This window comes from Lonchura striata, chromosome 2 (genome assembly GCF_050655825.1).
Source record: "Lonchura striata isolate lonStrDom1 chromosome 2, ASM5065582v1, whole genome shotgun sequence".
NCBI classification, from domain to species: Eukaryota; Metazoa; Chordata; class Aves; order Passeriformes; family Estrildidae; genus Lonchura; species Lonchura striata.
Genome location: NC_140704.1, coordinates 120,361,093 through 120,376,467, shown reverse-complemented (window position 1 = coordinate 120,376,467; position 15,375 = coordinate 120,361,093). Strand labels below are relative to the sequence as shown.

Below are 15,375 nucleotides of genomic sequence, written 5' to 3'. Positions count from 1 at the left end.
TATGACTATTTAAATATTGTGCTGACTGTTATAATTTTTTCCCCACAGTAGACACTCGGGATTCAAAACACCTACAGTTCATAGAAAGAGTTGGGTTGGAAGGGACTTTGGAAGAGCATCTAGTTCCAACACCCTTGCCATGAGCTTTCCACTAGACCAGGCTGCTTAAAGCTCTGTTCCATCTGGCCTTGAACACTTCCAGGGATGGGGAATCTACAACAACTCTAGTGAACAGCTTTGGAAGAAGCAAATATCTGAGCTTTTAAATGGAGAATGTCTATCTCAGCATATAATTTCATAATATTTTTGTAAGTCTGTGTTAAGCAAAGTTCAACAGGACAATTAACTTGATGTCTGACACCATATTCACTAGTTCATTAGTTCAGTCTTATTTTCAGCACTGATATAAAGACTGCTTAAAAAAAAAACTGAATAAACTTTATTCAGGAGCATGAAATGAGCATCTTTCTGACATTATGCTATGCTTCTTCCCAATGCTTTTCAAAGAAAAATGTGATTTTGTACCTCCAGTGTCACTAGGTCTGTGCAGAAAAACTGTCTCTGTAAGGATGAGCATTACATAAGTTCAAAGCTATTCCACATTTTCAAAGGACTCTGTCACGGGTTGTATATTGAATACATTTCAAAAGAAACACATATTTTACAGTAAGGTGACCATTTCTTCCTTTAGACCTCTGCAAGACTGAATCCTTTTATAAGTGACCTGCATATAATCCTCTCCAAACCATAAGGACCAGTACTGGCTACTGACTCAATGAAATTATTAAAAACCTGATATCCTGAACTCAGCATTAAATCTGCCTACTCAAATCAAAAACATTTCAGAGAGAGTAATGACCTGCTCAACAATGCTTTCTCAAGGCATAGTCCAGAAATATTTATCTTGTTAGAGGCAAAAAAAGCTGTTACTTAACAAATGGCAGATGAAGATACACTAAGTGGGCTGCTTTGAAAGCCAGCAAACTGAAATGCTGTATCCTTTTCATGAGCCAAGTAAATTTCCATCACAAATCAAGCCAGCTCTTTTCCAAGACTCTGTTATTAGCTGTATTTGGCACATATAGTTTTTGTAATCTTAAAGCAGAACTTCTTCTCAGAGTGGGACAATACAGGAAAAAGCTCATGGTTTGTTTGATATTCCAGCCACAGAAGGGCCCCTAGGAAGACCTTTCGCTTATATTGCTCAAGAACACCAGAACAGGCTTCTCTATGTGAACCTCACAGCAGAATGTCTCTGATAGCACCACGTCCTTACTGTTCTGCAACACTGCAGAAACTTACTTTGTTATTGATTACTTCTTAGCATTTCAGAACAACAACTTGACTCAGATAAATGGGGCTGAGTCTGAAAAATGACACTACTGCAGGGGTAGGTGCTTCTTATGCATATTCTCTGTTGTTATTTTTCTTCAAAAGCCACTCCCAATGTTCAATGTTCAATTGTCTTTTTGAGAAACAGCTCAGATTGAGAAGCCTCTTTTCATATTAAGACCTAAAAAGCCTAAAATGCCTGATGTCTGGATTGATGTGTCTGGCAAGAGAACTAGAAATGATGCTGCTAAATCATGTCTTCTTTCACTCCCTTTTTGTCTTCCATCACATTTCCAGTGATGATACTTTGGAGAATACCAGAGTGAACACTACATGGGGAATCTTTTTTTCAGAGCATGGAGAGATTTTTTTTTTCCCTGTAATTTGGTTTCCACCTTGTGTTTCACAGCTGACACTCTTACAAAGAATGGAACACAGAAGGTGATTTTGTGACACATCTAAGCCAGCTGCCACCAAAAGGATGAGTTCTTGTCATTTCTCCTTTATCCCTAAATGCAGTAAATGTCTGATTCAACTCTTAAGACAGTTCAGGGAGCAAAACCAGCAGAAAATAATTCATTTTTCTGTGCCATGAGTGCTTTGTCATTACTCGCTATGGGGTAAAATGACTGCCATGCTCACGGCAAGAATTGAGTTAAGAATATGGCAATGGGGGAACAAAACTATCTGCTGCATCTTGCTGTAGATCCTTTTAGTTACCTTTAGATCAATGAAATAATATTGCCAAAATAACTAAGAATCTGCACAGTAACTGGGATTTTTCAGATGACATTCCTTCAGGCTTCATGCTAAGGGGAAGAACATGCTGAGAACAAGCGCCACTCAAATAGCAAACAAATATGATTTTTAACACAAGAAATAATTCAACAGAGACAGTATCTGTATAAACCCAAATTTTTAAATTATATAAGACATCAATCTCTGCTAAGAAATTATTTTAAAATCATAAAAACTGATTTCAATCCCACTTCATTTGTGTATTATACATCTAGGTAAGAAAATGTGCGAATTATCATAAAGAGTATTAGAGATTAATAGAACAGCCTGGATTGGGACCCTTAAAGATCATCTAGTTCCAGCACTCCTGCTGTGGACTGGGACATAGCAACTTCTCTGGGCCACTAGACCTCAATGAAGCAACTGTTACTCAAATAAATCTTCAATAAACACAGATAATATTTTAATTTAAAAGTTTATTTGATAAATTGCTGAGAAAACAGTTGTTTTCTAGACTACACAGCTGTAATTTCTAACTAATATAATTGATACGTGTTTCTCTACTATATTTAAATATATAGCTCTTTCTGTTTGCCCTAATGGCATATGGAGTTGTGCCACAGTCATCACCTTCAAAACAGTTTTTAATCAGTTTTTTTACCTGTAAAAGCATATTTTCTATCTTGCAATCTCTCTCATAGCTTTGTTCTAAGACTCTGGTTTTTTGATGCACTTTGAGGACATGAAGTGGGAACTAAGCAGAACTGGACCACTCATCACACCACTCACAAACAGGAGAACGTTTTTCATCTTTATATTAGATTTTTTCCTGCCATGCACTTGTACTACACTAGCCCTTTTAACCACTGTGTCACAGTGGTTTAACTGGTCATGTGCCATGACAAAAAAAGATCTGTTTCTGTCTTACAGCCTTCCCAGAGCTGAGCTCTCCTTATGGTAAGAATCATCTTCATTCCTTGTCCACAGACAGCCCTGTATTTAGGTATTCTAAATATTACTAGATTGGATCCAGTTTATTAAGTAATACAGCCTACTCTGTATCCATCAACTGTCTTAATCATTTACCACTCTCCACATCTTTGTGTCATTTGAAAACTTCCTCAGTAACGATTTTATGTTTTCTTTCTGGTCATTGGTAAGTTATATACCTCACGAACATGAACCAATCCCTGAAGAACTATGCTGGAAATGCAAATCACTTCTCATTAACAATTACATCAAGAAATATCAGCTAGCCAGTTTTAAATCCACTTAATGTGTGCCATATTGATTTTATATCCTTCTAGTTTATTAAACAAAATGTCCTATAGTGTAAAATGAAATGCTTTAAAGAAAATCTAAATGTATGAATTCACCACTATCACTTTTTAAAGCTCAGTTGAAAATAGTACTCCACAGGTTAAACTTCTACCCTTTTTCTCTCTTACGCAAGGCAGATTTTATTGTTCTGCACTAACATTCAATGTATGCACATTTTATTTTCCCCCAGTTCTGTTTACTCTGGGAAAAGTCATGCACTTAGGAGTAGGGATCTGCTGATCTTCTTAGTTCTGTTTTCCAAATAATTTTCTGTTTCTACCCCTAGTAATTTCTGCTTTCCTTCCCTCACAACTATTCAACCTAAGCACAGTAACACACATTCAAAATATATCTGATTTACAAAATTTGATAAAGAGGCATTGACAAGTTTAATTTCTACAAGCAGGTCTTTCCTGGAATGGTAGGCAATGATTGATTTTTAAGCTTAGTTCCACTTAAAGGAGTTTCTCTATTAAGAATCTCTTCTGTCAGCTCCCCTCAAAAACGCAAAATAACAAAAACCTTGCACGAAAGAGTGAAACTCTAAACAAAAGTTGCACCATTTCATGGTGCCCCTTTATTCCCAGAGAGATACTGGCCACTATTAAAAAGCATTCTTAATACATGTATCTGTATTTTTAACTGAAACCTAACATACCGCACTGAAAAACTAATTGATGCTTAAATTAATAAACAACTGTAAAGTATATACAAAAAAAGAGAAAAAGAAAAATCATGAAGAGCTTTTACCTGTGGATCTTTGAAATACATTTCATACAACTGTATGGTCCGCCGACTCGCTTGACTCCCATGATACACAACCACATTCAACTCTGTCCAGGTGCGGAACTCCCTTTCCCAGTTGGGAATTGTGGACAATGGTGCAATAACCAAGAAAGGACCATGGATTCCTTTCAAATATATCTCATAGAGAAACGTAATGGACTGGATAGTCTTTCCCAACCCCATTTCATCTGCTAAAATGCAGTTTCGTCTGAAAACAAGAATAAAAACCAGCTGAATCATTTATTCCCAACTTAAAATGTAGACAATCAGTAAGGCAACAACCGGAATAAACCAGATATTTCTAGAATGAAAAGGCATCATAATATTTTGCATTTTAAATTAATGTTATGATTTGTGATGCAGTCAGCATGGATATATCCCTTCTATGTACACTTCTCAAGTTCACAGGAGGGAGGAAGGAGCAGCAGGGGCATGCATGAACCCAAAGCATTTGCCACAAGAATCTATCTGAAATACTCATGTTCCACCCCAAGTTAGTTTGTATATGACTCCTGCAGCAAAAAATGAACCATGTAAATGATTCTAAAATCTCACTTTAGTAGGTTACTTTAAAAGGCTGCTATTTTAAATAAGCTATAAAAGCTTTTCCAAAGCAGGATTCAGCAGTAAGCTATGTTTTACGTACGTGTTGTACCAATTGAAAAGAAGCCAGTTTACTCCCTCCAACTGGTATTCCCTGAGTTTGTTATTGTTTTTATACTCCCTGGAACTCTCCGATTTCTTCCAGTCATCGGCAGGAGGTCGCTCCTGTTTCAAATACAGCAAATCCCATTAGTGGTTTCTAAAAGACCACATTACTTTACTATTTTCAAATAAAATCCTCTATATAGAGCCAATTCTTACCACACGCTCCATTTCTGGCTCCCTAGACATCAGTTTCTCAAATTCTTCAATCTTGGCTTGGTCGATGTCTTGCTTGAGCTCCCAAGTGCTGTCTTCATAAGGAAGCGAACACCACTTCACCAGATAATGTGTTACAGGCTTTGTTAAGACAAAAATTACATTATGTCACAATACAGAAAGAATAAAAGTGTATCCTTACAGGAGATCTGCAGGCTAGACGAAATTCAAAAAGCTGGATCAGACCTCAATGCCTGACTCAGCCACAAGAATAAGCAAACAGCAGACCGACACCTTGACAACCTAACCAAGTAAGACGAGAACCTGGAGAATGCAGGCTTACCACCAAAAAGAGCATAACACATTTGAAATCACTACAGTTAGACAAATTTAGAAGCAAAACAATGTCCACATTTCAACGCTTACAATTCTGTTCTTTCCTACATACTTAAAAATCTAATGTTTTATCAGTGTCATCAGAAACTTCACAATAAACAAATCAACCATCACCATTCACTGACAGAGCAACATGGAAACAGTGACACTGCCAGTGAAGCTTTCTATTTTCCTAGGACCAAAAAGGAATCTCCTGGAAAACAAAATCATCTTTTTTGCATAAAAAATGAAGAAACAGTGAGTTCAGGACTTCTTCTGTAACAGGTAATCTAAACAATGTCTAAACCATTATGACATTTAGCTAAGGCTCTTTCTTGCCATTTTCATTTAAATTCTGCATTAGATGCATGAACATCATATTTCTACAATATTAAATATCACTTCTTCATTGTTGTTGCTGTTTGGTTGGTTGCTTTGTTTGCTTTTTTAAATAGAGGTAACTTTAAAAAAGTTTGGAATTCTCCCTTGATCCCCTTCATTTAAGGGAAACTGTTACATTAGCCAATGTTTTCTCAAACATGTTCCTATTTTTTACACACATAAACCATGGTAGTTTCTGTAAATACTTAATAAATTCTAATTAATATATTTCTAGACAGTAAATTCTAAACACAATGTCTATATTACTAGAGATGCACTAGAAGATTTTTTTACCTCTCCGTTATCATCTGTGCTACGTGAAAAATCCATGATTCGATCAACTTCCACATAATCTGGATTAAAAAGCTCATCATCAATCTGTTCAAGGAGAGAGGCAAAAATATAAAAGATATCTCTATTAGCCCTTCCTGAGAGGAAAAATTATTATATATTTCACCAGGCAATAATATTTTGGGTCACAGTGACACAGAATTTATATTTGGCAAACTTCAACATGTTAATTGAAATGCTACAATTCAGCAAGATCATTCCCCGTGAGGGAATCAGACTTCTCAGACTTTGTTAACTGGGCCTCTTAATTACTGTGTGAAACCTTTTACTGTGAGAGAATGTTTAAGAATATTTTAAATGAAGTGTGAAATTACAATTCACTAATGAGCAATCGAAAAGGCTTATGGCATGCAATGCATTTAGCATTCTTGAAAACTACAGCTTGCAATAAAGAAATTAGAGCCTTGTACACTAAGTGCCTTTGGATTATTTTAACTACAGGAATTGTCTAGTGCTTTACAAGCAAGATTTAAAGATTAGTATTTCAAAAACAGAGAAAACACAATACATGCATACAGAGTTTCTCCAAAAATCACAATTTGTCAAGTTCATTCTTATGCCTCAAACAACTTCCAGGATTCTCTTCCATACTAAAGCATTGCATTTCATTTTATAGTTCTAAGATACGCTCTAACTGAAAAGACAGCCAAAAAGACTAAAGACTGTATATTTTAAAAGCTTTTTCTGAAACAATTACAAATTCCAAGTATTTACAGTAACTTGTGATCCACTTGGAAGCAGATTAAGAAGAGAAAATGGAAACAATTTCAGGTATCTTCACTTAGAACAGATGGAAGTTTTCAATTTGCAACAGGTTTTCATTTCAGCTTGAATGATATAGTAAAAATAAATATAAATAAATAAACACAGTAGTTCATTAAGACAACTTTTTTCCTTAAAAGACAGCATTTTTCTAAAAGGTAATCTTTCAGAGACACAAATCAGCAGATCTGGTCTTTTATTGACAGGACCCCTGCCACATTACTGCTTATGGCTCTAAGTGAAATTAAATTGATGATAAAAAGCTTTGAATCCCTAGTGAGCAGCAGTCCATAACATAGAAAAAAGCCATGCATTTCTTCTGGCATAATCAGGTCCTGAGAAAAAAGACATGGTAGTGATTCAGCCAGGCTTACGAGGCTAATAACTAGCCACTTACTTCAAGGAAAAAGACCAACCCAAACAACAGGAAAAAGTACACAGTCAGGATAGATTACCTGACTTTCATAAACTTGTAAGACTTGCATCCAGAATGCTTTGTGCTTTATACTAGAATAAGTGCTACTGATATATCACATAGTTCAAAATGTTCTGCTTTCATACAAAACAAGAATTCCTAGGAATATTCCTTAAACACCCAAAACAAACAAACAAAAAAAAATCATACTTCAGAAAGGAATTTATTCTGGCCCTGTTTTGCCTTAAACCGCTTAATCTTCTGCTGAATTCTCTTGTCTTTGTCCAGCTCTTCCACAGATGCCCACTGACAGTGAAGGTAAGAGCTAGAAGATGAAACAGAAAAAATCTTACTCAAAACTCTACTTCCATTGCACTCCTAATGTATTCCACTAATATAACTAGATCTTTCCAGCACAGCGTGGTGCTATGCTTGGAAAACCTGACACTATCTTCTTTACCATACAGGTTATTAACGAATCATTTTTGCTCCAAGTAATTATACTTACTAATATAAAAACTTGTCAGGAAATAGAATCAACTCTCACTCAAAATTTGAATACATACCCTCTATACTTAGTTTGGCACAAAACTAGGATGATTTTTATTGGACATACTTAAAACATAGTTACTATACAAGACACTTACAGTAAAGTTACTATTTAGCATTATATTCTAACAAAGAGTAAGAATTTAATAAGTTAATCAAAAGATACAAATATTTTAATACTACCATCCTGTATAATTTTTTTGTGAGAACAGCATTGTAACTCAAAATTACTTATGAGTCTTTTAAGACTGACAGAAAAAAAAACCCTTGTAAAGCAGTTCCACAGTAACAACACAGAAGAAGGAACAGTATCTCTGCCAAAGTGACTTGTCCTACTCCAAAAATTTAGTCTGTCAAAAGCTAAGACAGCACAGTTAACACAAAAGTTATGTCTATGTAATAGAACTAAACAAAGCATAATTAAGCAATTAAACATTATACAATAAACAATATAGTGCAAAGGATACCAAAATGACAGCATATTTAAAGTGAAATCAACTACGTGCAGTTAGCTACCAAAAGCATCCTTAAAGTAGATTTCTGTCTCTCAGGCAGAAAAATTGATAAAAATACACAAGGTGTGCTATTTTCCTACAAGAAAAGTGAGCTTATCCAGTTATTAAGTGTTTTATTTTAAATACTGATTGCATTGTAGTTTCAGAGTCCAGAAGTGAAACAACATGCTGCTCTCACCACAATTGCATTCCTCTCATGGAGGGGTAAAGATCCGCTGGAATATTGAAAGCCATCTCATTTTTCTGCTATCTTAGACATTTTGTTCAACATAAATCTTGCTTTTAATACAACATTAAGGGTTATTTTTGAGTAGTTTGCATACACTCTACAGTTGACCTACACAGCACAGGTGTGTGCTCATAAGCCTGCATGCATAATGAGTCTTAAAGTATGTAATAGCAGAGCAATTTTACCTATGGATTTAATTTTGGTGAGAACACAAATTAACACAACACTGTCAAAACTTGTACCACCAATGTAAGGTATTCCCCTGTTCATTTGTCACTGTTTTGGATTAAACATTAGATATGTTTAAAGTTTGATAATAATTTCTATCAGTTACAAAACCAGTTTTGAAAGCTATTTGGATAGCAATCAAAGCTGTAACTTTACTTACAAGTTTTTGTACTTGACATAGAATTCCTCTACTTCTACTTCCTCTCCGTTCTCCATCTAAAAGAAAAGAAATGTTGAAACGTGAATTAAATCTCTAAACATCCCAACTTAGTAAACAATTTAAAAAACTATCTGAGATATGGACTATGGTCCCCACACAGATACACAAGTGGAGGTGTAGGAAAAGGTTTGTGGGGGAGGACATGGGCGAGGAGTTTCCTCCAGCTGCTTACCCAAGTACATACTGCACTGCTTACTACAACTTCCAAGACATGAATCATTTGAACTCCTCCCTAACCACATGCAGCTTCATTCACAACCTCACCCCAAATCTGGCTTTCTGCCAAACCCACAGTGTTAAGTAGAAGCCAAGTGTACCATTTTCTCAGGCAGCAGCCAATTAGCAACTGCACTCCTGAATGCCATATGTATTATTTTTGGCTGGCTCATGGCAACTTTACATTGTGGGTTTTGTAATGTTTTAAAAAAGATTTTTAAAGGGGGTTTATTCCTCCATATAGTTAATAACTCCAAACAAGAAGCCATATAAAACTAAACCTTATACCTCTGCTAGAATTGTAGTGCATCAGTGTTCATGACTTTAGTTTTACTCAATGGTGCAATTAAATTCACTCAGGCAAGATGTCTCACATACAGAGCAGCCAAATTAAATTAACACCCAAAAACTACATTTAAAGCAAGGTTAAAGTTGTGACATAAACCAGCAAAACCAAGGGCATTCAGTGCTAAGAGTTGAGCTACCCTTAACTTATCCCTAGTGTCAAAGTATTGCATAACATATGGCATGTAATACTTTGTTGAATTACTCCTTAACCCAGCCATAGGACAAAATAAGGACAGTGCACCATGCACACATTTAGAATTCAGTTAATGTCACAACATTAACTGTTTGTTTTTACTAATGAACTTTAGGAAGATTTTTAACAGAGCAGCATTTTCTGGTTCATACATTTCATCAGGGACAACATCATCTGTAATAAATACTGTATATGCAGCATTAAATAGGCAAAACTGTTGACTGCTGTATAACTAACAATTTTTGTATTTATATATATATATATTTAAAATATATATACACACACACAAGAGGGACTACTCTAAAACTTGAATTGCCATATTTAGTTGCTGGCTAGATTTTACCTCCACAGCAGTGCAATTAAATAACAACAGTAGCAGCTGCATTAAACTGTGTTCTAGCACAGTGAAATTCATGCATTCCCAGTCCCTGATTCACACAGTATTCCTTTACTTCCTGAGTAGCAAGGGAGTTTCAGTTTAGCATTTACATCATTCCAGTACAGTCTGTTTGTATTCCTTCCTAGAGAGAGAAACAATAGTAGCTTCTACCTATTTTTCCCTAAAGAAATGGAAGAAGATTACTGGTGCTACCTCTTGATCTTGAATCTTCCATCAAAGAAGACAAGCTCTCCAAACCATCCCCTAAACCCAAATACAGGGGGAAAATTCTCTGACACTTACAAAGACACTGTTAAAGGAAGGAATCTGAAGACCATAAAGATTCTTTTTAAACAAAAAATTCAGAATACTCTTTCTCAAGATGATATTAATATTTAGAGATCAAAACTGCATTGAAAAAGGAAGCTAGAGATCACAGTATTGGAACCTATTCGCTGCCCTGAGGCAAAATTAGTCTTTAAGAAGTCAACCCTAATTTTAAGACATTAACTTCTTTTATTATCTAAAATGTATTACAGCCAAGTCTCTTTGATTACTGTTAAACCAGAATCCTTTGAGATCCATCAGTATTACAATGACAACATCATTAAACACCTTTACATAGAGGTTTCATATTAACCAACTTCACTTCCCTCAGCAGCGTTTCAGTCAAACATATTTTCTGTCAGCTGCCAACTTAATAACAATAATTTACAATGCACATCTTGATAAATTCTGTAACTCTAATAAGTAAAACACAATTTTGTATTGTCTAATAGGTAATAATTGGTCTATGTTATTAGATGTTCCATGAGAGTGCATCAAAGATTCACCTAAGCAAAAAGTGCTTCAGAAAAAATATTTTAGAAATCTTGGTCTGGCATTCAGCACTTATGCCCTCCTCCAAAATTTTAATCAATTTAACACTGTCAGCACACAAGCAGAGGTTAACAATACATCACTTTAGGGTATATGAGACAACAGCTTATGCCTCTGATGTCACTGTGCACTCTTTACTACCTGTACACTTACATTAACCAGGTAAAAAGGTGAGATAGAACATTTATGCAAAATTCTCCCCAAACTGATTACACAGACATCCTAAAATAACACACAGCAGACTTGGGCAATGCAGGACACTTCAAATTATCACTTCCAGGTGTGGCCAGGATCTGATTCACAGTGTCTGCAGATAATTGAAGAAATAAATGACCCCTTTATTCAAGCAAATACTTAAAAGCACATAATCTGTGCCATTGCCACAGAGGTGATACAGCAACACTATTAACACAAAAGTTGGTTGTATAAAGCACTCGGGTGTAGAAACAAAAGCTTGAGGAAAAAAAAGCCAGAAAAAAAACCCCAAAAAAACCTAAGAAAAAAAAAAAAAAAAAACCATGAAAAAAACCCAAAGCACCACACTATCAACTACCAGAAAAAAAGCAGACAGAAGACATTAATAACAATTGCAAAGCACCACAAAAAAACCCAATCACTTCAATTGATACACAGCACAAAATCTAAAACTGATCAGTTTAGGAAGAGATGCAGGTATCATACACATTTCCATTAGTTCTAATTCTCACATTACTAGTAGGCAAAAAGAGACTTTCACAAGTCTAACATGCAAGTACAGGGCTCTACAAACCCCCTGTCTTTCCAAAATACGTGCTACTTCTGCTGGATAGCATAATTAGTTCTAGCTATTCCTTTTCAAAGTTAAGAAGCAGGAATTCAAAGAGGACTGAATGAAAAATTTCAACATCCAAATTCCTCAGGTTTGGAAAGAGAGTGATACATGCACTTTATGCTTTCTGCAAGAAGAAAGAGTATTCAAGAGAATTCAAATTTCCACATTAGGAACAACTGTGAAAAACAATCTTTTTTACTTCAAACAGGAACTCAGTTCTACCTTTTACTCTGTATGTTTCAAAAATGGCTGCAAATACAGTGCTGCATCCTATCTGGCAACTCCAGAGCTAGACTACGGCTATTTCTCAGACAACCAGCATGATTTTACTATAGGAGTACTGCTCCAAAAGCATACTCATTATCTAATGTCCTTTACTTGAATGCAACATCTTTGTTACAACCTAATGCACTGAAAGGTTTCCTAGTCAAGCCTCTCCTTGTGTTTATTTTATGCACTGGTCCTGATCACAGCAATTTTACTTTGATTAGTAATCTAACAACCAGGGTTTTGATGACGTTAGTAAGAGTGTAAAAGACCTTTAATAAAAGCACAGTTGGATACTTCAGATGTTAAATATTAACATCCTGAATTCCATCTCTTTTTTTGAAATTTGGAGAAGAGGGTTGGGGAGAAGAGCAGGGAAAGAAGAGACACCCCTCAAACCTGCAAATACAATCCATAAAAAACATTAAAGAAAAAGCTCAAAATAGAGCTTGCCTCCAGCAGAGCTTGCAATCAAAGACATGTAGGCAGCAGACCAACTACTTCCCACAAACTGCAGCAAAATACACACTCCCCATGAGTAATCACACCTTTGTTTGCAGGGGAGAGGAAGAAGGGAAGAATAATTGGCGAAAAACAGCTTCCCCTGTAAAGACATTTATGAAAGGACCACATCCTCCTCTCCTGCCTAGTAGACCATCAGGACAAGTAAATACTCACTTTATATTGCCTCAAGTTTATCTGAAAAATAAGCCTATGATTTGAAACACAAAATAGAGCTCTAGACTTAAAAAAAAAAACAACCAAAAAACACCAAACAGAAAAAGCACTCCAAAAAGCCTTAGAAGCCTATGCTGTAAGATGCATAAACAGGCCAGATTGAACCACAGGAACTAAAGATATTAAATGAATGTAGGTTTACAAAATTGTTAATGATGTTAGGACACTAGTAAAAGAATTGAATACATACATCCCACCCTACCCAAGAAAACCAAGCAAAAACCCAAAAACAAACACCAAACCACCACAACATTGAAAAAAAATCCATTAATAAAGGCAAATTTCCTTTCTCCAATTTGAAAATTAACACTGAGGTAAAGATGAATTACTGGTTAACAAAGATCAGTATGATGCTGTATCAGTCTAAGTCAGACAGTTTTCTGTCCAACTGTAGTATAAGTCAAAGAATTAGCTCCACAAAAGAGTCTACAAATATAATCATGCCCTTTTTGGAATAAGTTCTTTTTTACTTCCTTCTCAGAGTTCTAATACCTTGGAAGTGCAAAGGCCAATCAAGTTGAGAAGCAGATTAGAAAAATCTGTAAGCAATATAAGAACTTAACTAGGAGCCAGGGCAGAATTACAAGGGTACCACACTGAACTTGAGTGTTTCTTTCACCATCTTAGCATAGTGACAAGGAAGATATTAATCACTTGTGTATACATCATACTTGGTCATGTGAATTTGTTTCAGCTGCTAAGCACAACGACCATCAAAAGATGCAAAAATTATGGGCAAGGGTTTTTGAGTTCTTTCATTCCTCAGACTATGGAATTCTATGGAATATCACTCTGAAGAGCAGCGAAGATTTCACCCATGCATGTATATTTGCAAAAATCAAATTTTTCATCCAAAAAAAGCAAGAAACAAGTAAAAGATTAAACAATCTGTTTTGTGTATGTCTACCAAAAAACATGTTACATACCATCTGAATACACTTTCAGGGATCCTACTCTATTCAACAGAACAGTTTTTTAATTGGGAATATCCAAAGTATTTTAAGAACTCAGTAAGGGCTTCAGCAGAAATATGCTTAGCCTATTTAAAATATGCGGGGAAGGATATTTGTTTTACCTTTTTCTTGACTAAACGGCTACTCATTATTTTCTCCACAATAGGACCTTCAGCATCAGCAGATTCCTACATCATAAATAGCAAACAAGAGTTATGGGAGTGCATCTTTGTTAAAGACTTCCTTCATTAGAAAAACTTTAAAATAATTTTTTGTAACAGAAGAGGACATTCTCTCCCCCTAGCACGAGAATTTTGAGTATTCAAAGAGATTTAATAACATAATGAAGGATTGAGGAATACTTGTTTAAGCCCATTTTTAAGACCTAGTGCAACTCCAGCTCTGTCAGTTAAGAAAGCTGATATGCATAGATAAACAGATGTAACAACACAAGCAGTTCCCCTGTCCTAAAATAACACATGCTTTCAGCACCATACAGTCTAAACTGCAGATGATGTTCAGAAGCTCTAGCTGGCTGTGCAGATGTCCACACGATCACTCTCTAAACTGCCTGCAATTCTCTATTACATTAATTCACTATTACAACGGGAGGCAAACCATCCCAATTCTCCTTCTGATAAGACACAATTAACAATGGAGATCACATACAATATTTCACAAGGCTTAACAAATTGCCAAATGAAATACTAAAGAACGTGGATATATTCTCCAATAGGTCATCAGTTAAATGAAGTAGTTCTTTGAAAAAGCACTACAAAACAATGAGATTGTTACAACAGTCATTCCTACAGTATTACCCCTCATCTTATTCAAACTATTTTATCCATCATTTACATTGCACAGAGAATAAAGTGTACCCTGCTGGGTACTACAAGGCAGTAATTTCATAAAGGAGTTCTTATGGTTCCTAGCAGCAGGGGACAAGCTTGAGTGGTTTATTAAAGTCACAGAAGCCAGACCACTGAATTCACAGAAGTACATTCTAGATTTCTAGCAGTACAGTTTAGGTTTCCTTTGGCTAGGGACCACTAATTTCAAAGAACTTAGCTTGAACTTTCAAGCTGTATATCATCAGCTTGCAAACAAAGCCATGAGTTGATATATTCTTTAAGAATGTAAAAACTAATGCCTTCTGGCACATTCTATCAATCATATAATGTACGAATATCACTCAGGAAAGGGGCACATATTTGATCTCTGAATGCTGCAATTATAGCCACCTTTCCAGTCTGTTCATATCTGACCTGTTGCTCTGACTGAGAAGTATTTGAAGGAGAGTCTCTTCCAGCAGCATCAGCATCATCAGCCTCCTCATCTGAAATCTTGAACTCCAGGTCTTCGGTATAACGCTTCCTCTTCACCTGCCTGCTGGAGCGTCGTTTCTGAACAGAAAGCATTCATATTTTTTCATGAGAAACAAAGCTGATAAGAAGCAGAATAACTGAGAAAACTTCTCTGTGTGTCTCAAATACATTAGTGTGCAGTAAATGCTAAAATTTCTACAACAC

At 35.7% G+C, this 15,375-nt stretch overlaps 1 protein-coding gene across 10 annotated transcripts in view; it reads right to left on the bottom strand.

The window, feature by feature from the left end:
- CHD7 (chromodomain helicase DNA binding protein 7) overlaps positions 1–15,375 on the bottom strand; it is a 145,129-nt gene that overhangs the window by 31,225 nt on the left and 98,529 nt on the right. For all 10 annotated transcript variants that reach the window (XM_085573853.1, XM_085573852.1, XM_085573851.1 and 7 more), the window contains 8 exons: positions 15,112–15,249; positions 13,969–14,034; positions 9,003–9,058; positions 7,532–7,646; positions 6,088–6,171; positions 5,041–5,178; positions 4,823–4,944; positions 4,141–4,384 (listed from right to left, as the gene is read on the bottom strand). In XM_085573853.1, the coding sequence (XP_085429979.1) occupies positions 4,141–4,384; positions 4,823–4,944; positions 5,041–5,178; positions 6,088–6,171; positions 7,532–7,646; positions 9,003–9,058; positions 13,969–14,034; positions 15,112–15,249 (963 nt within the window). The remainder of the gene's footprint in view (positions 1–4,140; positions 4,385–4,822; positions 4,945–5,040; positions 5,179–6,087; positions 6,172–7,531; positions 7,647–9,002; positions 9,059–13,968; positions 14,035–15,111; positions 15,250–15,375) is intronic.